This window comes from Salvelinus fontinalis, chromosome 8 (genome assembly GCF_029448725.1).
Source record: "Salvelinus fontinalis isolate EN_2023a chromosome 8, ASM2944872v1, whole genome shotgun sequence".
NCBI lineage: Eukaryota > Metazoa > Chordata > Actinopteri > Salmoniformes > Salmonidae > Salvelinus > Salvelinus fontinalis.
The window spans coordinates 40,432,130-40,457,300 of record NC_074672.1 but is presented as its reverse complement, the minus strand read 5'-3'; the positions used below and the strand labels follow the sequence as shown (position 1 = coordinate 40,457,300).

At 44.0% G+C, this 25,171-nt stretch overlaps 1 protein-coding gene across 10 annotated transcripts in view; it reads left to right on the top strand.

Moving 5' to 3' along the window:
* Positions 1–25,171, top strand: part of LOC129861239 (extracellular sulfatase Sulf-2-like) — a 396,100-nt gene that overhangs the window by 360,899 nt on the left and 10,030 nt on the right. For all 10 annotated transcript variants that reach the window (XM_055932475.1, XM_055932471.1, XM_055932474.1 and 7 more), the window contains 10 exons: positions 8,514–8,642; positions 11,129–11,185; positions 11,730–11,865; positions 14,006–14,231; positions 15,537–15,795; positions 16,367–16,463; positions 17,845–17,939; positions 18,822–18,881; positions 19,216–19,385; positions 19,578–19,720. In XM_055932475.1, the coding sequence (XP_055788450.1) occupies positions 8,514–8,642; positions 11,129–11,185; positions 11,730–11,865; positions 14,006–14,231; positions 15,537–15,795; positions 16,367–16,463; positions 17,845–17,939; positions 18,822–18,881; positions 19,216–19,385; positions 19,578–19,720 (1,372 nt within the window). The remainder of the gene's footprint in view (positions 1–8,513; positions 8,643–11,128; positions 11,186–11,729; positions 11,866–14,005; positions 14,232–15,536; positions 15,796–16,366; positions 16,464–17,844; positions 17,940–18,821; positions 18,882–19,215; positions 19,386–19,577; positions 19,721–25,171) is intronic.

The window sequence follows — 25,171 nt, the reverse complement described above, 5'->3', positions numbered from 1 at the left end:
TATACAGTCGGAAGTTTACATACACTTACCTTGGAGTCATTAAAACTAGTTTTTCAACCACTCCACAAATTTCTTGTTAACAAACTATAGTTTTGGCATGTTGGTTCGGACATCTACTTTGTGCATGACACAAGTAATTTTTCCAACAATTGTTTACAGACAGATTATTTCACTTATAATTCACTGTATCACAATTCCATTGGGTCAGAAGTTTACATACACTAAGTTGACTGTGCCTTTAAACAGTTTGGAAAATTCCAGAAAATTATGTCATGGCTTTAGAAGCTTCTGATAGGCTAATTGACATAATTTGAGTCAAATGGAGGTAACAAGTGGATATATTTCAAGACCTACCTTCAAACTCAGTGCCTCTTTGCTTGACATCATGGGAAAATCAAAAGAAATCAGTCAAGACCTCAGAAAGAAAATTGTAGACCTCCACAAGTCTGGTTCATCCTTGGGAGAAATGTCCAAATGCCTGAAGGTACCACATTCATCTGTACAAACAATAGTACGCAAGTATAAACACCATGGGACCACGCAGCCGTCATACCGCTCAGGAAGGAGACGCGTTCTGTCTCCTAGAGATGAACGTACTTTGGTGCGAAAAGTGCAAATCAATCTCAAAACAACAGCAAAGATGCTGGAGGAAACAGGTACAAAAGTATCTATATCCACAGTAAAACGAGTCCTATATCGACATAACCTGAAAGGCCGCTCAGCAAGGAAGAAGCCACTGCTCCAAAACCGCCATAAAAAAGCCAGACTACGGTTTGCAACTGCACATGGGGAACATAGATCGTACTTTTTGGAGAAATGTCCTCTGGTCTGATGAAACAAAAATAGACCAATGACCATCGTTATGTTTGGAGGAAAAAGGGGTAGACTTGCAAGCCGAAGAACACCATCCCAACCGTGAAGCACGGCGGTGGCAGCATCATGTTGTGGGGTGGTTTGCTGCAGGAAGGACTGGTGCACTTCACAAAATAGATTGCATCATGAGGAAAGAAAATTGTGTGGATATAATGAAGCAACATCTCAAGACATCAGTCAGGAAATTAAAGCTTGGTCGAAAATGGGTCTTCCAAATGGACAATGATCCCAAGCATACCTCCAAAGTTGTGGTAAAATGGCTTAAGGACAACAAAGTCAAGGTATTGGAGTGGCCATTACAAAGCCCTGACCTTAATCCCATAGAAAATTTGTTGGCAGAACTGAAAAAACGTGTGCGAGCAAGGAGGCCTACAAACCTGACTCAGTTACACCAGCTCTGTCAGGAGGAATGGGCCAAAATTCTCCCAACTTATGGTGGGAAGCTTGTGGAAGGCTACTCGAAACGTTTGACCCAAGTTAAACAATTTAAAGGCAAATACTAATTGAGTGTATGTAAACTTCTGACCCACTGGGAATGTGATGAAAGAAATAAAAGCTGAAATAAATCATTCTCTCTAATATTGTTCTGACATTTCACATTCTTAACATAAAGTGGTGATTCTAACTGACCTAAGACAGGGAATTTTTACTCGGATTAAATGTCAGGATTTGTGAAAAACTGATTTAAAATGTGTTTGGCTAAGGTGTTTGTAAACTTCCGACTTCAGCTCTATATCACAATCAAGATCAGACCCAGATGCAGGTGGAGATGGAGGCAGATAGTTTGAATCTCAAAATGTTTATTTTAACACAGGGGTCAGGCAGAGGGCAAATCGAGGGCAGGCAGAGGTTCGTAATCCAAGAGAGTCCGACAGGTACAGGACAGCAGGCAGGATCAGGGTCAGAACAGACAAAAGGGTCAGAACTGGGAAGACTAAAAACAAACACTTGAGATAGAGGAAAATGGGAAAATACACACTGGTACGACCCGACAAAGACAAGTCGAACTGGCAACAGGCAAACAGAAAATGCAGGTATAAACACACAGGGTATAATGCAGAAAAACGATGGTGTTTTGCTCTACGTCCCCCACAATTGTCATGGGATTCGTCTGAAGGTAACCCATACAAATGAAGGGAAGTATGGAGGTCGTTTTTTTTCATCAGAAATAAGGGGTTAAATATGTGTCCAAAAAAACATTTCCTGAGCATTCTTATATCTCCTAGACAGACACTTCAAAACCTTATTCCTTATGAAGTCTTTTTTTTTTTTTTTTTTTTTTTTTTTTTTACAATTTATGAATGTGTTATTAATGCTTTTCTATGGGCTATAGTAGTAATGGACAAATTCTATATTTTATCAAATAATTTTTTGATTTTTTTTTATACCTAAAGTGGTCCTAAATTTCATGGTATGCTCGTCTTAAAACAATTCCATTAGGTTAGCTTAGTAGGGAATAGAGGGACTGAAGGGAGCGAGCCTAAGATGGGGGATTTACTTTTGGAGGGAAGGAAGGACGGTGAAAGGAATCCGGTGTCTGGTTGATATGACTGGTCCCGTGTGGCTCAGTTGGTAGAGCATGGCGCTTGCAACGCCAGGGTTGTGGGTTCAATTCCCACGGGGGGACCAGGGTTCAATTCCCACGGGGGGACCAGGATGAATATGTATGAACTTTCCAATTTGTAAGTCGCTCTGGAAAAGAGCGTCTGCTAAATGACTTAAATGTAAATGTAAATGTAAATGACTGGACAAATGGCCTACAGAGCCTAAGGATGGAATACTCCCCCTCCCTTTTCCTCTCTGTCTGTCCTGAGGGTCCTCCTAATCTCTTCTGTCTGTCCTGAGGGTCCTCCTAATCTCTTCTGTCTGTCCTGAGGGTCCTCCTAATCTCTTCTGTCTGTCCTGAGGGTCCTCCTAATCTCTTCTGTCTGTCCTGAGGGTCCTCCTAATCTCTTCTGTCTGTCCTGAGGGTCCTCCTAATCTCTTCTGTCTGGACTCTAGATCTCTGGAGCAGTTATTTGTCAGTTCACATGTTTATGATCTGTCACCTGACCCCTCTACTCTCTCTCTCAATTCAATTCAATTCAAGGCGCTTAATTGGCATGGGAAAAAATATGTTATCATTGCCAAAGCAAGTGAAATTGATAATAAACAAAAGTGATTTGTGTTTGTGAACAGAGCCACAGGACCAGCTTGGTTAGGGGACTCTTCTCCAGGTTCATCTCTCTGTAGGGGATGGCTTTGCTATGGAAGGTTTGGGAATCGCTTCCTTTTAGGTGGTTGTAGATTTTAACGTATTTGTTTCTGGATTTTGATCATTAGCGGGTATCTGCCTAATTCTGCTCTGCATGCATTATTTGGTGTTTTACATTGTACAAAGAGGATATTTAGAATTCTGCATGCAGAGTCTCAATTTGGTGTTTGTCCCATTTTGTGAATTCTTGGTTGGTGAGCGGACCCCAGACCTCACAACCATAAAGGGCAATGGGTTCTATAACTGATTCAAGTATTTTTAGCCAGATCCTAATTGGTATGTCAAATTTTATGTTACTTTTGATGGCACAGAATTTCTTTCTTGCCCGTTCACAGCTTTGTGGAAGTTACCTTTGGCACTGATGTTTAGGCAAAGGTATGTATATTTTTTGTGTTCCCTAGGGCAATGGTGTCTAGATGGAATTTCTATTTGTGGTCCTGGCGACTGGACCTTTTCTGAAACACCATTATTTTTGTCTTACTGAGATTTACTGTCAAGGCCCAGTTCTGGCAGAATCTGTGCAGAAGATCTAGGTGCTGCTGTAGGCCCGCCTTGATCATTAGCAAACAGTAGACATTTTACTTCAGATTCTAGTAGGGTGAGACCGGGTGCTGCAGACTGTTCTAGTGCCCTCGCCAATTCGTTGATATATATGTTGAAGATGGTGGGGCTTAAGCTGGATCCCTGTCTCACCCCATGGCCCTGTGGGAAGAAATGTGTGCTTTTTTTGTCAATTTTAATCTCACACTTGTTGTTTGTGTACATGGATTTTATAATGTCATATGTTTATCCCCCAACACCACTTTCCATCAATTTGTATAGCAGACCCTCATGCCAAATTTAATCGAAGGCTTTTTTGAAATCAACAAAGCATGAGAAGACTTTGCCTTTCTTTTAGTTTGTTTGTTTGTCAATTAGGGTGTGCAGGGTAAGTACGTGGTGTGTTGTATGATAATTTGTTAAAAAGCCAATTTGACATTTGCTCAGTACATTGTTTTCACAGAGGAAATGTACGAGTCGGCTGTTAATGATAATGCAGAGGATTTTCCCAAGGTTTCTGTTTACACATATCCCACGGTAGTTATTGGGGTCAGATTTGTCTCCACTTTTGTGGATTGGGGTGATCAGTCCTTGGTTCCAAATATTGGGGAAGATGCCAGAGCTAAGGATGATGTAGAAGAGTTTTAGTATAGCCAATTGGAATTTGTTATCTGTATATTTAATAATTTCATTGAGGATTTCATCAACACCACAGGTCTTTTTGGGTTGGAGTGTTTTTATTTTGTCCTGTAGTTCACATTCAAGGTAATTGGGTAATCCAGTGGGTTCTGGTAGTCTTTAAAAGTTGATTCTAAGATTTGTATTTGATCACGTATATGTTTTTGCTGTTTTTTCTTTGTTATAGAGCCAAAAAGATTGGCGAAGTGGTTTACCCATACATCTGCATTTTGGATAGATAATTCTTTGTGTTGTTTGTTTAGTGTTTTCAAATTTTCACAGAAGTGGATAGAATCTATGGATTCTTCAGTTACATTGAGCTGATTTCTGACGTCCTGTTCCTTCTTTTTCCTTGGTGTATTTCTGTATTGTTTTAGTGATTCACCATAGTGAAGGCGTAGCATATTTTGGTCATCCTCATACCAGGGGTGGGTAATTCCAGTCCTTGAGGGTCTGATTGGTGTCACAGTTTTCCCCCAGCCCCAGCTAACACACCTGACTCCAATAATCACCTAATCATGATCTTCAGTTTAAAATGCAATTTGATCAATCAGCTGTGTTTGTTAGGGATGGAGAAGAAGTGTGACACCAATCAGGCCCTCGAGGACTGGAGTTGCCCATCCCTGGCGTAGACTCCGGTTTTCTGTGTCTCTATGTTTTTGGTTGGACAGGTTTCTAAACTGGACCATCATAGGGTCCAGTGAGTAGCAATAGATGAGTCAGGGAGCCAATTCAGTAGTCGCTACTACGCTAGGCAAGCTGGAGACACAGCGGTTCAGACAGCTAGCGGGCCGGGGATAGCAGATGGGCCTCCGGCAACGTCGCAACGGAAGAGCAAAACCACCGAGGACGATTACGTCGGCAGACCAGTCGTGATGAATCGGCGGTGCTCCGTGTTGGCAGTAAAGGGTCCAGGCCAATTGGCAAAATAGGTATTGTAGCCCAAGATTTGGCTGGTGGACTTCTTCGGCCTGCTGGGAGATGGGCCTAGCTCGAGGCTAGCTCAAGGCTAACTGGTGCTTGCTTCGGGACAGAGACATTAGCCAGGAATAGCCACTCGGATAGCAGCTAGCTAGCTGCGATGATCCGGTGTAAAGGTTCAGAGCTTGCGGTAGGAATCCGGAGACGTGGTAGAGAAAAAGCAGTCCGATATGCTCTGGGCTAATATCGCGCTGTGCAGACTGGCAGGTATTAACCGAGCTGAGGCTTGCTGGTGTCCGAGTTAACGGTGAAGACCACTAGCAGCGGCTAACTGTAGCTAGTTAGCTTGCTAGCTTCTGATGGGGGTTCCGGTTCTAAAGTATAAAAATAGCACATCCGTACCACATTGGGTGAGGCGGGTTGCAGGAGAGTATATTCAGTCCATAGATGGAAATTGAGATTAAAATATGTACGAAATATATACAAAAAAAACGAGGAACAAATCTATATTTACATGGGACAAGACGGGACAAGACAAAACACACGTCCGACTGCTACGCTATCTTGGAATCATTACAGTGGAAAGTTTTGTCCAAGAAGTTGTCTAAAGGGGATTGAATTTGTTGTTGCCTAATTGTTTTTTGGTAGAATTCCACACTACATTCCTTCCATCTACAGCATTTCTTAATATTACTCAGTTCCTTTGGCTTTGATGTCTCATGATTGAGTATTGCTCTGTTCAACTAGAATGTGATTTTGTTGTGATCTGATAGGGTTGTCAGTGGGCTGACTGTAAATGCTCTGAGAGACTCTGGGTTGAGGTCAGTGATAATGCAACGGCTCTCGTCGGAATGAGTGGACCAAAGCGCAGCGTGGAAAGTGTTCATGATTTTATTGATCAAAGAAACACTCGAACAAAGTAACAAAACAAAAAGCGAACAGTTCTGTCAGGTAAACAGATACTAAACAGAAAATAACTACCCACAAAACACAGGTGGGAAAAGGCTGCCTAAGTATGATTCCCAATCAGAGACAACGATAGACAGCTGCCTCTGATTGGGAACCACACTCGGCCAAAAACAAAGAAATAGAAAACATAGAATGCCCACCCTAGTCACACCCTGGCCTAACCAAAATAGAGAATAAAAGCCTCTGTATGGCCAAGGCGTGACAAATAAAGTTGTCTACAGTACTACTGCCAAGAGATGAGCTATAGGTGTACCTACCATAGGAGTCCCATCGAAGCCTACAATTGACTATGTACATACCCAGCGTGGGACAGAGCTGCAGGAGTTGTGACCCGTTTTTGTTGGTTATGTTGTCATAGTTGTGCCTAGGCATATGGGGGAGGGAATGCTGTCACCTCCAGGCAGGTGTTTGTCCCCCTGTGTGCTGAGGGTGTCAGGTTCTTGTCCGGTTCTGTCATTTAGGTCGCCACAGATTAGTACATGTCCCTGGGCCTAGAAATGATTGATTTCCCCCTCCAGGATGGAGAAGCTGTCTTCATTAAAGTATGGGGATTCTCTCGCTCTCGCTCTCTCTATATATACAGGGGGGAGAACAAGTATTTGATACACTGCCGATTTTGCAGGTTTTCCTACTTACAAAGCATGTAGAGGTCTGTACTTTTTATCATAGGTACACTTCAACTGTGAGAGATGGAATCTAAAACAAAATCCAGAAAATCACATTGTATGATTTTTAAGAAATTAATTTGCGTTTTATTGCATGACATAAGTATTTGATACATTAGAAAAGCAGAACTTAATATTTGGTACAGAAACCTTTGTTTGCAATTACAGAGATCATACGTTTCCTGTAGTTCTTGACCAGGTTTGCACACACTGCAGCAGGGATTTTGGCCCACTCCTCCATACAGACCTTCTCCAGATCCTTCAGGTTTTGAGGCTGTCGCTGGGCAATACGGACTTTCAGCTCCCTCCAAAGATTTTCTATTGGGTTCAGGTTTGAAGACTGGCTAGGCCACTCCAGGACCTTGAGATGCTTCTTACGGAGCCACTCCTTAGTTGCCCTGGCTGTGTGTTTCGGGTTGTTGTCATGCCGGAAGACCCAGCCACGACCCATCTTCAATGCTCTTACTGAGGGAAAGAGGTTGTTGGCCAAGATCTCGCGATACATGGCCCCATCCATCCTCCCCTCAATACGGTGCAGTCGTCCTGTCCCCTTTGCAGAAAAGCATCCCCAAAGATTGATGTTTCCACCTCCATGCTTCACGGTTGGGATGGTGTTCTTGGGGTTGTACTCATCCTTCTTCTTCCTCCAAACACAGCGAGTGGAGTTTAGACCAAAAAGCTCTATTTTTGTCTCATCAGACCACATGACCTTCTCCCATTCCTCCTCTGGATCATCCAGATGGTCATTGGCAAACTTCAGACGGGCCTGGACATGCGCTGGCTTGAGCAGGGGGACCTTGCGTACGCTGCAGGATTTTAATCCATGGCGGCGTAGTGTGTTACTAATGGTTTTCTTTGAGACTGTGGTCCCAGCTCTCTTCAGGTCATTGACCACGTCCTGCTGTGTAGTTCTGGGCTGATCCCTCACCTTCCTCATGATCATTGATGCCCCACGAGGTGAGATCTTGCATGGAGCCCCAGACCGAGGGTGATTGACCGTCATCTTGAACTTCTTCCATTTTCTAATAATTGCGCCAACAGTTGTTGCCTTCTCACCAAGCTGCTTGCCTATTGTCCTGTAGCCCATCCCAGCCTTGTGCAGGTCTACAATTTTATCCCTGATGTCCTTACACAGCTCTCTGATCTTGGCCATTGTGGAGAGGTTGGAGTCTGTTTGATTGAGTGTGTGGACAGGTGTCTTTTATACAGGTAACGAGTTCAAACAGGTGCAGTTAATACAGGTAATGAGTGGAGAACAGGAGGGCTTCTTAAAGAAAAACTAACAGGTCTGTGAGAGCCGGAATTGTTACTGGTTGGTAGGTGATCAAATACTTATGTCATGCAATAATACTTGTTCTCCCCACTGTATATATATATCTATTTCTGTTTCTCGCTCTCTCTCTCTCTCTCTCACACACTTTCTTTCTCTATCTCTCTCTCTCACTTTCTCTCTCTCACTCTCTCTCTGTTTCTCGGTCTCTCTCTGTTTCTCGGTCTCTCACTCTCTCGCTCTCCATCCCTCTCTCTCTCATCAGCTGACGTTAACCAACCAGATACCATCTGAAACGCGCTGTAATAACCTTGTCCCCTTATCTCTCCCTGCGTCTCCATAGCAACCCTCACATGGTGCTGAACATTGACCTGGCGCCCACCATCCTGGACATCGCTGGCATGGATGTCCCGCCGGACATGGACGGCAAGTCCATCCTCAAACTGCTGGACATAGAGAGGCCAGTCAACAGGTATGGAGCAGAAAAGGAGCAATTCCTGCCCACAACTATGTGTATTCTGTATGTTGGCAGGCCACAGATCACTGACAGAAGTCACTGCATATTCTCTAGGTCCCTTAAGTTCAACTCTGGACATGGAAGCCAGTTCCACTGCTTTTTAAATGATTCCCCTCTAATCAGGCACTGATTTAGGACACCAGGTGGGTGCCAGAAATGATCAGGTAGAACAAGAAAACCAAACAGGCTCTGGACCTCTTGGGTTAGACCCCTGACCCCTGCGCTAGGCGGTTCTATTGATTACGAGTTGTACATTAGCACAGGCCACTGACAGGTTTGAGTTCCCTCAGGGTTCCTGCTCTACTCTGGAAAAATTACTTCAAAAGAGCCCAATCTAACACCTGGGTTTGACCAATGAGTTTTCCTCAAAACTGTGACACCGTAACAATCTCTGAACATGGCTCAGTCTGCCTAGTTACCATGACATCAGTTGACATCCCAGCGACACCTCTTCCTCCTGCCCAGCCTGGATATTGCCATCGTTAACGGAAAAAATAGATGTCAAAGAAAATACATAATCCCTCAAAGACAAAGTAATAACTCCAGGAGCTGGTCGGTCGGTCGGTCGGTCGGTCGGTCGGTCGGTCGGTCGGTCGGTCGGTCTGTCTGTCTGTCTGTCTGTCTGTCTGTCTGTCTGTCTGTCTGTCTGTCTGTCTGTCTGTCTGTCTGTCTGTCTGTCTGTCTGTCTGTCTGTCTGTCTGTCTGTCTGTCTGTCTGTCTGTCTGTCTGTCTGTCTGTCTGTCTGTCTGTCTGTCTGTCTGTCTGTCTGTCTGTCTGTCTGGGGATTCTCTTCTCTTTCCCAGCTCTGCAGCTGTAATCAGAGAGAGATAGCTGTGAAATTGTTCCGCAGGCAGGGGAGGCTAGCTGCCTGGCCTGATGGGAGGCTGTGGGGATAGAAGGAGAGGCTATGGGTATAGACGGAGAGGCTGTGGGTATAGACGGAGAGGCTGTGGGGATAGAAGGAGAGGCTGTGGGGATAGACGGAGAGGCTGTGGGTATAGAAGGAGAGGCTGTGGGTATAGAAGGAGAGGCTGTGGGGATAGACGGAGAGGCTGCGGGGATAGAAGGAGAGGCTGCGGGGATAGACGGAGAGGCTGCGGGTATAGAAGGAGAGGCTGCGGGTATAGAAGGAGAGGCTGCGGGGATAGAAGGAGAGGCTGCGGGGATAGACGGAGAGGCTGCGGGGATAGAAGGAGAGGCTGCGGGGATAGAAGGAGAGGCTGCGGGGATAGAAGGAGAGGCTGCGGGGATAGAAGGAGAGGCTGCGGGGATAGAAGGAGAGGCTGCGGGGATAGACGGAGAGGCTGCGGGGATAGAAGGAGAGGCTATGGGGATAGACGGAGAGGCTGCGGGGATAGACGGAGAGGCTGCGGGGATAGACGGAGAGGCTGTGGGGATAGACGGAGAGGCTATGGGTATAGACGGAGAGGCTGCGGGGATAGACGGAGAGGCTATGGGTATAGACGGAGAGGCTGCGGGGATAGACGGAGAGGCTGCGGGGATAGAAGGAGAGGCTATGGGTATAGACGGAGAGGCTGCGGGGATAGAAGGAGAGGCTATGGGTATAGACGGAGAGGCTGCGGGGATAGAAGGAGAGGCTGCGGGGATAGAAGGAGAGGCTATGGGTATAGACGGAGAGGCTGCGGGGATAGAAGGAGAGGCTGCGGGGATAGACGGAGAGGCTGCGGGGATAGAAGGAGAGGCTATGGGTATAGACGGAGAGGCTGCGGGGATAGAAGGAGAGGCTGCGGGGATAGACGGAGAGGCTGCGGGGATAGAAGGAGAGGCTGCGGGGATAGACGGAGAGGCTGCGGGGATAGAAGGAGAGGCTGCGGGGATAGACGGAGAGGCTGCGGGGATAGACGGAGAGGCTGCGGGGATAGACGGAGAGGCTGTGGGGATAGACGGAGAGGCTGTGGGGATAGAAGGAGAGGCTGTGGGGAAGAGAGGAGGTCGAGGGATGGGGTGGGATGGAGGAGAGCAGAGCTGTGCTGGGAGGAAGAGAGAGGGAGAGAGAAAGGGGGAGGGAGGAGAGAGGGAGAGAGAAAGGGGGAGAGAGGAGAGAGGGTGCAGCACTGTAGGCCGATGGATCAATAACTCATATCAGAGCAGCAGGGCAGGAGAAGGTCAGAGTACTCAGGGAAGAGACCGATTTATTCCACTTTATTTTTATTCTACGTACGATCACTTTCTTTTTTCCTGTCCTCATCAAAAAAAACACCTGAAGTGTGCTATCGATTGTTTTTCCTCTCAGATTGACCCAGGGCTGTTTTTTTTTTATCTCCCTCACTACCTGTTGCATTTTATCATCACTGGAGGCTGTCGCTCTACGGAGTGTAGGAATTATAATTTCCTCAAGCGTTACATGGTGTTCTGACTGTAGTACCTGGTCAATGAAGGAGAAGTCTGATGGGTCTGTCTTTATCTTTCCTGGTTGTCAGGTTCCAGGTGAATAAGAAGGGAAAGGTGTGGAGAGACTCGTTCCTGGTGGAAAGAGGGTGAGTCACAGGATATCACCTCACTGTTTCTTCAGTTTTTTAAATATATTTGTAAGGGTATTTTCTGACATTATTGAAGAGAGATTGTGTCAATGACAGTGGGGACAGGGCAGCAGGCCGGATTTGAACCTATGCCGACATCTTAGATACAGTACGTTTGGCGGAGGTTGCGGAATTACTGCTGAACCAGCCACGCCACTCATCTCACTGTTTTACATAACGATACCGAAGTCTGTGTGCCCATTAAATCCTCCGGTTACATTCATCAGAGTGTGTGGTGGGAGATAAAGTAGAGAGGTCACAGTGCCTCATTATTTCATGTCTTTCTTGCCTTACTATTACCCAACAGATACTTGGTATCAAACCCAAATCTGACAATGCAACCTCTGCTAATGTCATTAGCTGCATCATGTAAGTGATAATTCCTGAGAAGCTGTGGTTTATGGGATATATTGTCACTGCTAATCAGCATGCAGGACCCTAACAACCTGGTGTATAGTTCCATGACTGTGGATTTGGTTCGTGTGTGTGTATGTGTCCACAGGAAGTTGCTCCACATGCGTGATGCGTCTTCAGGGAAGGACGTGGCCCAGGAGGAGAACTTCCTGCCTAAGTACCAGCGGGTCAAGGACCTGTGTCAGAGAACAGAGTACCAGACGCCCTGCCAACAGCTGGGACAGGTAGGCAGCCAGGAAAACACAAACACTCGCACACTCGCACACACACACACACACACACACACACACACACACACACACACACACACACACACACACACACACACACACACACACACACACACACACACACACACACACACACACACACACACACAAAAACAAGCATGCACGCACACACACACACACACACAGTCATACTTCAATTAACAATCTAATTCACAGTTGCACACGAATGTTCGCCCCTGAAGCAAACACACTGAAAGTACAACACTTGATTAGTCACCCCATCCATCTCTCATCTTTGCGTCTCACCTCTATAAGTAAAGAGCAGTAAATTGGTGTGTCTGATAATCTACTTAAAAAGGCTCTGTACCTTCTTGATCCCCTGCTGCTATAAAAAGAGAAAGAGCTGCTGTGTTCTGTCCTGGTGGAGAGGAGAGGAGAGGAGAGGAGAGGAGAGGAGAGGAGAGGAGAGGAGAGGAGAGGAGAGGAGAGGAGAGGAGAGGAGAGGAGAGGAGAGGAGAGGAGACTGAGTATAACCTGCAGGTTGGATTCTCACTGTGGGTTTAGACAGGCTAGACAGGACTTACTGAGGTGCTTTTATCTCTCAGGATGACCAGGCTTTGAAACCAAACAGCTGTGTTTCAGGTGATTAGGTTTGAGTCAGGTCTGTTGCCATAGCTCTGTCCCCCAGGACACGCACATACACACTCCATCCCACCTTGCTAATGAAGGACAGTGGGGGAGAGGGTGTGACAGTTCTCTAGCTGTCAGATCAAACACACCTGCAACTTGAAGAACTCAGATATGTATTAACAAGATGGACCATTGAATAGTAAAGGGATCTCTGAATCCAACCAAGCAATCTCCCTTTCTCTCACAGCTTTTTGTTCCTGTCTCTAAAGGCATTTTTCACTGTCAGTAACTTTCACTCTTGGTCCTGATGGATTTCCTCTGTCAGTAACTTTCACTCTTGGTCCTGATGGATTTCCTCTGTCAGTAACTTTATCTCTTGGTCCTGATGGATTTCCTCTGTCAGTAACTTTATCTCTTGGTCCTGATGGATTTCCTCTGTCAGTAACTTTCACTCTTGGATCCTGATGGATTTCCTCTGTCAGTAACTTTATCTCTTGGTCCTGATGGATTTCCTCTGTCAGTAACTTTCACTCTTGGTCCTGATGGATTTCCTCTGTCAGTAACTTTCACTCTTGGTCCTGATGGATTTCCTCTGTCAGTAACTTTATCTCTTGGTCCTGATGGATTTCCTCTGTCAGTAACTTTATCTCTTGGTCCTGATGGATTTCCTCTGTCAGTAACTTTCACTCTTGGATCCTGATGGATTTCCTCTGTCAGTAACTTTATCTCTTGGATCCTGATGGATTTCCTCTGACACCTGAACTCTTTTTTTTCTCCATCTGACATCAAATATGTTAATTAAAAACACATGACAGAGAAAGTGTCAACAGAATCTGTATAATTGTAAGACTGCAGCAGTCCTGCTCCGTGCTCTGTCTGTTTACACTACAGTACTGTATCTGCCTATTAATTATGACATAACGGGATTGTGTGGGAGCAGAAATGAGAAGGGGAAAAGTCAAACACTTCATTAGAGGATCTCTTCTCTCCCCTTGCCTCTCCTCTCCTCTCTTATCTCCTCGCCCCTCCTCTCCTTTCTTCTCTTCTCCTCTACTCTCTGCTCTTCTCTTCTCCTCTCCCCTCTTCTCTCCTCCTCTCCCCTTCTGTCCCCTCCTCCACTCCCCTCCCCTCTTCTCCTCTCTTCTCGACTCCTCTTCTCATCTCCTCTCTCCACCTGTCCTGTCCTGTCCTGTCCTGTCCTGTCCTCTCCTCTCCTCTCCTCTCCTCTCCTCTCCTCTCCTCTCCTCTCCTGTCCTCTCCTCTCCTCTCCTCTCCTCTCCTGTCCCCCCTCCCCTCCCGTGTGTGTGTGTGTGTGTGTGTGTGTGTGTGTGTGTGTGTGTGTGTGTGTGTGTGTGTGTGTGTGTGTGTGTGTGTGTGTGTGTGTGTGTGTGTGTGTGTGTGTGTGTGTGTGTGTGTGTGTGTGTGTGTGTGTGTGTGCATTTAAAAATACACTATGTTTTTCTCTCAGTGTTAACCCCTGTCCCCCTCTCCTCTCTCCCTGCAGAAGTGGCAGTGTGTTGAGGATGCTACAGGGAAACTGAGGCTGTATAAGTGTAAGGGCATGGCCAGCATGTCTGCAGAACGGAAAGAGGGCCCTGCCAACATCAGGTCCCAATTTTACCCCCAGCGCAAAGCAGAGCACAACGCAGAGCCAGAAGCCTGCAATTGTGACCAGTTCCCTAGCTTCAGACTCAGTGCCTTCAAGAAGAAAAAGTTCCTTTCCAAGAAGAGTAGGTGGAATGTGGCACATCTTTTTCACTCTCACGTTCACTCATACAGCACACAAACACTCTGATCACTTCTGACACTCATACTGTACAGCACACAAACACTCTGATCACTTCTGACACTCATACTGTACAGCACACAAACACTCTGATCACTTCTGACACTCATACTGTACAGCACACAAACACTCTGATCACTCCTGGCACTCATACAGCACACAAACACTCTGGTCACTTCTGGCTCTCATACTGTACAGCACACAAACACTCTGATCACTTCTGACACTCATACTGTAGAGCACACAAACACTCTGATCACTTCTGACACTCATACTGTACAGCACACAAACACTCTGGTCACTTCTGACACTCATACTGTACAGCACACAAACACTCTGATCACTCCTGGCACTCATACAGCACACAAACACTCTGATCACTTCTGACACACTCATACTGTACAGCACACAAACACTCTGGTCACTCCTGGCACTCATACAGCACACAAACACTCTGGTCACTTCTGGCACTCATACTGTACAGCACACAAACACTCTGGTCACTTCTGGCACTCATACTGTACAGCACACAAACACTCTGATCACTTCTGACACTCATACTGTACAGCACACAAACACTCTGATCACTTCTGACACTCATACTGTAGAGCACACAAACACTCTGGTCACTTCTGACACTCATACTGTACAGCACACAAACACTCTGATCAGGCACTTCTCATGCAAACACATTAAATTCTGCTTTACAAAAAGTTCCTCACTCAACCTTGCATGAATGCAGTGTAGCTCACTTCTCATCACTGATGTGGTATGTGGGAGCCACCCTGTGGAGACAATGACAACTTCACTCACAGTTCTAATTTAAAGGTTCCGTATCTAACTGTGGGAGAAATGTGAGTTGTAGATCTCTGATTCTCATTGAAAGTAAGTCTGATAAGCGGTTGATTCATTCTACGTGCTCTATTTCTATGCATCCTGTGCTGAAGTTAATATTTTGTGTCTTTTTATTTTCGGTTTTGCACACCAGTTTCAAACAGCTGAAAATACTATATTTTTGTTTTTTGAAAAGGGGAACAATGAAACAAACTATGGTTCTGGCTTCGATGTCCGGATTTGATTTTGAGGGGTGTAGAGATTGTACAATGTTTCTCGACACCCCTCAAATCAGGACCATGAAATGGCAGAGTGATTTCTACACATTGTGCCTTTAAAGTCTCATAGGGCCTGATAGGGCCTAAATACTATGTAGAAATTCCTCCACTAACTTACCCTGCTCTCTTCCTGACAGAGATGAAGGCCGTCAAGAGCTATGCCCGTAACCGTTCTGCCCGCTCCGTGGAGATGGAGATAGGAGGGGACCTGTATGCTGTAGACTTGGGGGATGGCTACCAGCCTGTACTGGCCCCCAGGAACCTCAGTGAGGCTGGGGCCCCGGGGCCACGCGACGACACTGAGGACGACTTCAGTGGCATGGGGTTCACCATCAGTCCCAGGACTAGCAGCAACAGTCTGGCTATAGTACCTTCTGACATCAAAGTCACACACAGGTCAGGGACTGTGTTGAGGTTCTATGTGGATGGGTCAGTGTGTTTGTACTGTGTTAGTACTGCATGTTGAATGTGTTGAAGGTGTACTGTGCCCGAAATTCCTCCGCCATTTCCTGGTTACTAAAATGTGAATAGTTCACCTAACTTAACACAAAAAGTAAAGTGTAGAGAAGGGATTCCCATACTCGGTTTTTCCTTTCAATTATATTTAATACGCTCTGGACAACCAGGTGAGAGGAGCTCCTTACTAATTAGTGACCTTGATTCATCAATCAAGTACAAGGGAGGAGCAAAACCCTGCACACACTCTGCCCTCCGGGGAATGAGTCTGACTCATGTGATGTAGAGCATTATTGTACAATTTAAACTGCTGTGAAATATATTTTCCATCCCCCCCAAATGTGTATTTTCAGCTGTTTGAAATTGGTGTACAAAACTAAAAGTAAAATAACAAAAACTAAACTTAAAGTGACATATTTCAGCTTTAAAACTGTGTGTTTGAATGTGTTGTTAATAATACATTATTGTGTTGTTAGCTAGGCTAAATGCTCACGGTCTATCCTCTCCTCAGGTGCTCCATCCTGGCCGATGACACAGTGAAGTGTGACACAGGGATCTATAAGTCTGTGCAGACCTGGAAGGACCACAAACTCCACATCGACCATGAGGTAGGCCAGTCTTCTCAGCCACTCACATAAACCACATCGACCATGAGGTCAGTCTTCTCAACCACTTACATAACCCATATAGACCATGAGGCCAGTCTTCTCAGCCACTCACATAACCCACATCGACCATGAGGCCAGTCTTCTCAACCACTTACATAACCCATATCGACCATGAGGCCAGTCTTCTCAGCCACTCACATAAACCACATCGACCATGAGGTCAGTCTTCTCAGCCACTCGACATAACCCACATCGACCATGAGGTCAGTCTTCTCAGCCACTCGACATAACCCACATCGACCATGAGGCCAGTCTTCTCAGCCACTCACATAAACCACATCGACCATGAGGTCAGTCTTCTCAGCCACTCGACATAACCCACATCGACCATGAGGCCAGTCTTCTCAGCCACTTACATAACCCATATAGACCATGAGGCCAGTCTTCTCAGCCACTTACATAACCCATATAGACCATGAGGCCAGTCTTCTCAGCCACTTACATAACCCATATAGACCATGAGGCCAGTCTTCTCAGCCACTTACATAACCCATATAGACCATGAGGCCAGTCTTCTCAGCCACTTACATAACCCATATAGACCATGAGGTCAGTCTTCTCAACCACTTACATAACCCATATAGACCATGAGGTCAGTCTTCTCAACCACTTACATAACCCATATAGACCATGAGGTCAGTCTTCTCAGCCACTTACATAACCCATATAGACCATGAGGTCAGTCTTCTCAGCCACTTACATAACCCATATAGACCATGAGGTCAGTCTTCTCAGCCATTTACATAACCCATATCGACCATGAGGCCAGTCTTCTCAGCCACTTACATAACTCATATAGACCATGAGGTCAGTCTTCTCAGCCACTTACATAACCCATATCGACCATGAGGAAGGTCAGTCTTCTCAGCCACTTACATAACCCATATAGACCATGAGGAAGGTCAGTCTTCTCAGCCACTTACATAACCCATATCGACCATGAGGCCAGTCTTCTCAGCCACTTACATAACCCATATCGACCATGAGGCCAGTCTTCTCAGCCACTTACATAACCCATATAGACCATGAGGCCAGTCTTCTCAGCCACTTACATAACCCACATATGACCACAAAACAATGATGCTTTATTTCTCAATGCAGTTGATCTTCAGTGGTCACAGGGATCTGTGTAATGACAATCAATAGCTGCTAATGAAATCATTGATTGTATAATTATGAATTCGTTGAACGGGTGGTACTGGGACGCGAATCCACTACTTTAGCTTTGCAAGCGCCACGCTCTAACAACTCAGCTGTAGAGGACCACATCATTGTGTTGTGACATTTCTCTGTCTAATCTAATGTCCTGCCTCTCTCTCAGATTGAGACCCTGCAGACAAAGATCAAGAACCTGAGAGAAGTCAGGGGTCACCTGAAGAAGGCCCGCCCAGAGGAGTGTGACTGTCTCCGCTACATGTAAAGAGAGAACATCTCCTCCCCTCCTCTCCTCCTCTCCTCTCCTCTCCTCTCCTCTCCTCTCCTCTCCTCTCCTCGCCTCGCCTCGCCTCGCCTCGCCTCCTCTCCTCTCTTCCCCTTCCCTTTCTCTTCTCTCTTCCCCTTCACCTTCCCCTCTCCTCTCCTCTTCTCTCTTCCCCTCCCCCTCTCCTCCGCTCTTCTCTTCTCTCCCCCTCCCCTCTCCTCTCTTCCCCTCCCCTCTCCTCTCTCCCCCTCCCCTCTCCTCTCTCCCCCTCCCCTCTCCTCTCTTCCCCTCCCCTCTCCTCTCTTCCCCTCCCCTCTCCTCTCTCCCCCTCCCCTCTCCTCTCTTCCCCTTCCTTCTCCTCCCTTCTCTTCCCCTCTCCTCTCCTCACCTCTTCTCTCTTCCCCTCCCCCTCTCCTCCGCTCTTCTCCTCTCTCCCCATCACCTCTCCTCTCTTCCCCTCCCCTCTACTCTCTTCCCCTCTCTTCTCCTCTCTTCTCCTCTCCTCCCCCCTCCTCTCTTCTCCTCTCTTCCCCTCTCCTCTCCTCTCTTTCCCTCTCCTCTCCTCTCTTCCCCTCTCCTCTCCTCCCCTCCCTTCACCACTTCCCTCCTCTCCTATCATCTTCTCCCCTCTCCTTCCCTCCCCTCTCCTTTGCCTTCCTCTCCTCTCCTCTCCTCTCCTCTCATCTCCTCTCATCTCATCTCCTCCCCTCCTCTCTCCTCTTCTCAATCCACAGTTTACGTTGCTCAACTGATTCCTTACCAACACCCACACACTAAACGCCAGCATTACATTACAGTGACTCTACCACTCAAATGTGGTTCTCCCTGCAGATATGTATCATAAATGCTGATAATGTCAATATCTGTGTGTGTTTCAGCTACCAGTCTAAGTACAAGAGTAAGCTTAGGCACAAAGGAAGCAGCATTCACCCATTCAGGTAAGGAGCTGGGTTTGTGTTGTTTATCATGTGTGTCCTTCCTACAAGAAAGAGATGTGAACTCCAGGTGTTCTTATGAACTCTATGTGTAATGATTGTATATCTACAATATAATGTATGTATGTATGTATGTATGTATGTATGTATGTATGTATGTATGTATGTATGTATGTATGTATGTACAGTATGTATGTGTGACTATTTCATTGTGTCACTGTGTAATGTGTGTGTGTTTGTGTGTGTGTGTGTGTGTGTGTGTGTGTGTGTGTGTGTGTGTGTGTGTGTGTGTGTGTGTGTGTGTGTGTGTGTGTGTGTGTGTGTGTGATGTCACCAGGAAGGATCAGGATAAGGATAACAAGGCGTGGCTGCTGAAGGACCAGAAGAGGAGGAAGAAGATGAGGAAGCTGCTGAAACGTCTGAGGAACAACGACACCTGTAGCATGCCTGGTCTCACCTGCTTCACCCACGACAACCAGCACTGGCAGACCGCCCCCTTCTGGACAAGTAAGACCCTGTACACACACACACACATACACACATACACACACACACGCACACATACACACATACACACACACATGCACACATACGCACACACACGCACACACATACACACACACACGCACACACGCACACATACACACATACACACACACACGCACACACACTAGCACCGACTATTCTCTCTGTCTGCAGTGGGTCCATTCTGTGCCTGCACCAGTGCCAACAACAACACCTACTGGTGCGTGAGGACCATCAACGAAACTCACAACTTCCTGTTCTGTGAGTTTGCGACTGGCTTCCTGGAGTACTTTGACCTCAACACAGATCCCTACCAGGTCAGTGCTCCTCCTCACCGCTATCACTCACTCCTCTGTAAGATGGTATCTAAAAGAGTAATACAATTAGAATATCGCTCTGATTCTAGACATCTAATTACATAGCATTATTTAAATATCCCCCATGTCATGTTAATGAGGTTCTAACATGGCTGTTATAGAATGGTGTAGTGTCATGTTAATGGGGTTCTAACATGACTTTTATAGTATGTTGTAGTATCATGTTAATGGGGTTCTAACATGACTGTTATAGAATAGTGTAGTGTCATGTTAATGGGGTTCTAACATGACTGTTATAGAATGTTGTGGTGTCATGTTAATGGGGTTCTAACACGACTGTTATAGAATGTTGTAGTATCATGTTAATGGGGTTCTAACATGACTGTTATAGAATGTTGTAGTGTCATGTTAATGGGGTTCTAACATGACTGTTATAGAATGTTGTAGTGTCATGTTAATGGGGTTCTAACATGGCTGTTATAGAATGGTGTGGTGTCATGTTAATAGGGTTCTAACATGACTGTTATATACTGTTGTAGTGTCATGTTAATAGGGTTCTAACATGACTGTTATAGAATGTTGTTGTGTCATGTTAATGGGGTTCTAACATGACTGTTATAGAATGTTGTCATGTTAATGGGGTTCTAACATGACTGTTATAGAATGTTGTCATGTTAATGAGGTTCTAACATGACAGTTATAGAATGGTGTAGTGTCATGTTAATGGGGTTCTAACATGACTGTTGTAGAATGGTGTAGTGTCATGTTATTGGGGTTCTAACATGGCTGTTATAGAATGTTGTAATGTCATGTTAATGGGGTTCTAACACGACTGTTATAGAATGGTCTAGTGTCATGATAATGGGGTTCTAACATGACTGTTATAGAATGTTGTAAAGTCATGTTAATGGGGTTCTAACATGACTGTTATGGAATGTTGTAGTGTCATGATAATGGGGTTCTAACATGTATCTTGTAGTATCATGTTATTGGGGTTCTAACATGACTGTTATAGAATGGTGTAGTATCATGTTAATGGGGCACTAACATGACTGTTATAGAATGTTGTAGTGTCATGATAATGGTTTCTAACACGACTGTTATATAATGTTGTAGTGTCATGATAATGGTTTCTAACACGACTGTTATATAATGTTGTAGTGTCATGATAATGGTTTCTAACACGACTGTTATAGAATGTTGTAGTGTCATGTTAATGTGGTTCTAACATGGCTGTTATAGAATGTTGTAGTATCATGTTAATGGGGCACTAACACGACTGTTATAGAATGTTGTAGTGTCATGTTAATGGGGTTCTAACATGACTGTTATAGAATGGTGTAGTGTCATGCTAATGGGGTTCTAACATGACTGTTATATAATGTTGTAGTATCATGTTAATGGGGTTCTAACATGAATCTTGTAGTATCATGTTAATGGGGCTCTAACATGACTGTTATAGAATGGTGTAGTGTCATGTTAATGGGGTTCTAACATGGCTGTTATAGAATGTTGTAGGGTCATGTTAATGGGGCTCTAACACGGCTGTTATAGAATGTTGTAGTGTCATGTTAATGAACTCTAACATGTCTGTTATAGAATGTTGTAGTATCATGTTAATGGGGTTCTAACATGGCTGTTATAGAATGTTGTAGTATCATGTTAATGGGGTTCTAACATGAATCTTGTAGTATCATGTTAATGGGGTTCTAACAATACTGTTATAGAATGTTGTAGTGTCATGTTAATGGGGCTCTAACATGACTGTTATAGAATGTTGTAGTGTCATGTTAATGGGGTTCTAACATGGCTGTTATAGAATGGTGTGGTGCCATGTTAATGGGGTTCTAACATGGCTGGTATAGAATGTTGTAGTGTCATGTTAATGGGGTTCTAACATGACTGTTATAGAATGTTGTAGTATCATGTTAATGGGGTTCTAACATGACTGTAATAGAATGTTGTAGTGTCATGTTAATGGGGTTCTAACATGGCTGTTATAGAATGTTGTAGTGTCATGTTAATGGGGTTCTAACATGGCTGTTATGGAATGTTGTAATGTCATGTTAATGGGGTTCTAACACGACTGTTATAGAATGTTGTAGTATCATGTTAATGGGGTTCTAACATGACTGTAATAGAATGTTGTAGTGTCATGTTAATGCGGTTCTAACATGGCTGTTATAGAATGTTGTAATGTCATGTTAATGGGGTTCTAACACGACTGTTATAGAATGTTGTAGTATCATGTTAATGGGGTTCTAACATTACTGTTATAGAATCTTGTAGTGTCATTTTAATGGGGTTCTAACATGACTGTTATAGAATGTTGTAGTGTCATGTTAATGGGGTTCTAACATGGCTGTTATAGAATGGTGTGGTGTCATGTTAATGGGGTTCTAACATGACTGTTATAGAATGGTGTAGTGTCTTGCTAATGGGGTTCTAACATGACTGTTATAGAATGTTGTAGTATCATATTAATGGGGTTCTAACATGAATCTTGTAGTATCATGTTAATGGGGCTCTAGCATGACTGTTATAGAATGGTGTAGTGTCATGTTAATGGGGTTCTAACATGGCTGTTATAGAATGTTGTAGTGTCATGTTAATGGGGCTCTAACACGGCTGTTATAGAATGTTGTAGTGTCATGTTAATGACCTCTAACATGTCTGTTATAGAATGTTGTAGTATCATGTTAATTGGGTTCTAACATGGCTGTTATAGAATGTTGTAGTATCATGTTAATGGGGTTCTAACATGAATCTTGTAGTATCATGTTAATGGGGTTCTAACAATACTGTTATAGAATGTTGTAGTGTCATGTTAATGGGGCTCTAACATGACTGTTATAAAATGTTGTAGTGTCATGTTAATGGGGCTCTAACATGACTGTTATAGAATGTTGTAGTATCATGTTAATTGGGTTCTAACATGGCTGTTATAGAATGTTGTAGTGTCATGTTAATGGGGTTCTAACATGGCTGGTATAGAATGTTGTAGTGTCATGTTAATGGGGTTCTAACATGACTGTTATAGAATGTTGTAGTATCATGTTAATGGGGTTCTAACATGACTGTAATAGAATGTTGTAGTGTCATGTTAATGGGGTTCTAACATGGCTGTTATAGAATGTTGTAATGTCATGTTAATGGGGTTCTAACATGGCTGTTATAGAATGGTGTGGTGTCATGTTATTGGGGTTCTAACATGACTGTTATAGAATGTTGTAGTGTCATGTTAATAGGGTTCTAACATGACTGTTATAGAATGGTGTAGTGTTATGTTAATGGGGTTCTAACATGACTGTTATAGAATGTTGTAGTGTCATGTTAATGGGGTTCTAACATGGCTGTTATAGAATGGTGTGGTGTCATGTTAATAGGGTTCTAATATGACTGTTATAGACTGTTGTAGTGTCATGTTAATAGGGTTCTAACATGACTGTTATAGAATGTTGTTGTGTCATGTTAATGGGGTTCTAACATGACTGTTATAGAATGTTGTCATGTTAATGGGGTTCTAACATGACTGTTATAGAATGTTGTCATGTTAATGGGGTTCTAACATGACAGTTATAGAATGGTGTAGTGTCATGTTAATGGGGTTCTAACTTGACTGTTGTAGAATGGTGTAGTGTCATGTTAATGGGGTTCTAACATGGCTGTTATAGAATGTTGTAATGTCATGTTAATGGGGTTCTAACACGACTGTTATAGAATGGTGTAGTGTCATGATAATGGGGTTCTAACATGACTGTTATAGAATGTTGTAATGTCATGTTAATGGGGTTCTAACATGACTGTTATAGAATGTTGTAGTGTCATGTTAATGGGGTTCTAACATGGCTGTTATAGAATGTTGTAATGTCATGTTAATGGGGTTCTAACATGACTGTTATAGAATGGTGTAGTGTCATGCTAATGGGGTTCTAACATGACTGTTATAGAATGTTGTAGTATCATATTAATGGGGTTCTAACATGAATCTTGTAGTATCATGTTAATGGGGCTCTAGCATGACTGTTATAGAATGGTGTAGTGTCATGTTAATGGGGTTCTAACATGGCTGTTATAGAATGTTGTAGTGTCATGTTAATGGGGCTCTAACACGGCTGTTATAGAATGTTGTAGTGTCATGTTAATGACCTCTAACATGTCTGTTATAGAATGTTGTAGTATCATGTTAATTGGGTTCTAACATGGCTGTTATAGAATGTTGTAGTATCATGTTAATGGGGTTCTAACATGAATCTTGTAGTATCATGTTAATGGGGTTCTAACAATACTGTTATAGAATGTTGTAGTGTCATGTTAATGGGGCTCTAACATGACTGTTATAAAATGTTGTAGTGTCATGTTAATGGGGCTCTAACATGACTGTTATAGAATGTTGTAGTATCATGTTAATGGGGTTCTAACATGGCTGTTATAGAATGTTGTAGTGTCATGTTAATGGGGTTCTAACATGGCTGGTATAGAATGTTGTAGTGTCATGTTAATGGGGTTCTAACATGACTGTTATAGAATGTTGTAGTATCATGTTAATGGGGTTCTAACATGACTGTAATAGAATGTTGTAGTGTCATGTTAATGGGGTTCTAACATGGCTGTTATAGAATGTTGTAATGTCATGTTAATGGGGTTCTAACATGGCTGTTATAGAATGGTGTGGTGTCATGTTAGTGGGGTTCTAACATGACTGTTATAGAATGTTGTAGTATCATGTTAATGGGGTTCTAACATGGCTGTTATAGAATGTTGTAGTGTCATGTTAATGGGGTTCTAACATGGCTGGTATAGAATGTTGTAGTGTCATGTTAATGGGGTTCTAACATGACTGTTATAGAATGTTGTAGTATCATGTTAATGGGGTTCTAACATGACTGTAATAGAATGTTGTAGTGTCATGTTAATGGGGTTCTAACATGGCTGTTATAGAATGTTGTAATGTCATGTTAATGGGGTTCTAACATGGCTGTTATAGAATGGTGTGTTGTCATGTTAGTGGGGTTCTAACATGACTGTTATAGAATGTTGTAGTGTCATGTTAATAGGGTTCTAACATGACTGTTATAGAATGGTGTAGTGTTATGTTAATGGGGTTCTAACATGACTGTTATAGAATGTTGTAGTGTCATGTTAATGGGGTTCTAACATGGCTGTTATAGAATGGTGTGGTGTCATGTTAATAGGGTTCTAATATGACTGTTATAGACTGTTGTAGTGTCATGTTAATAGGGTTCTAACATGACTAATAGAATGTTGTTGTGTCATGTTAATGGGGTTCTAACATGACTGTTATAGAATGTTGTCATGTTAATGGGGTTCTAACATGACTGTTATAGAATGTTGTCATGTTAATGGGGTTCTAACATGACAGTTATAGAATGGTGTAGTGTCATGTTAATGGGGTTCTAACTTGACTGTTGTAGAATGGTGTAGTGTCAT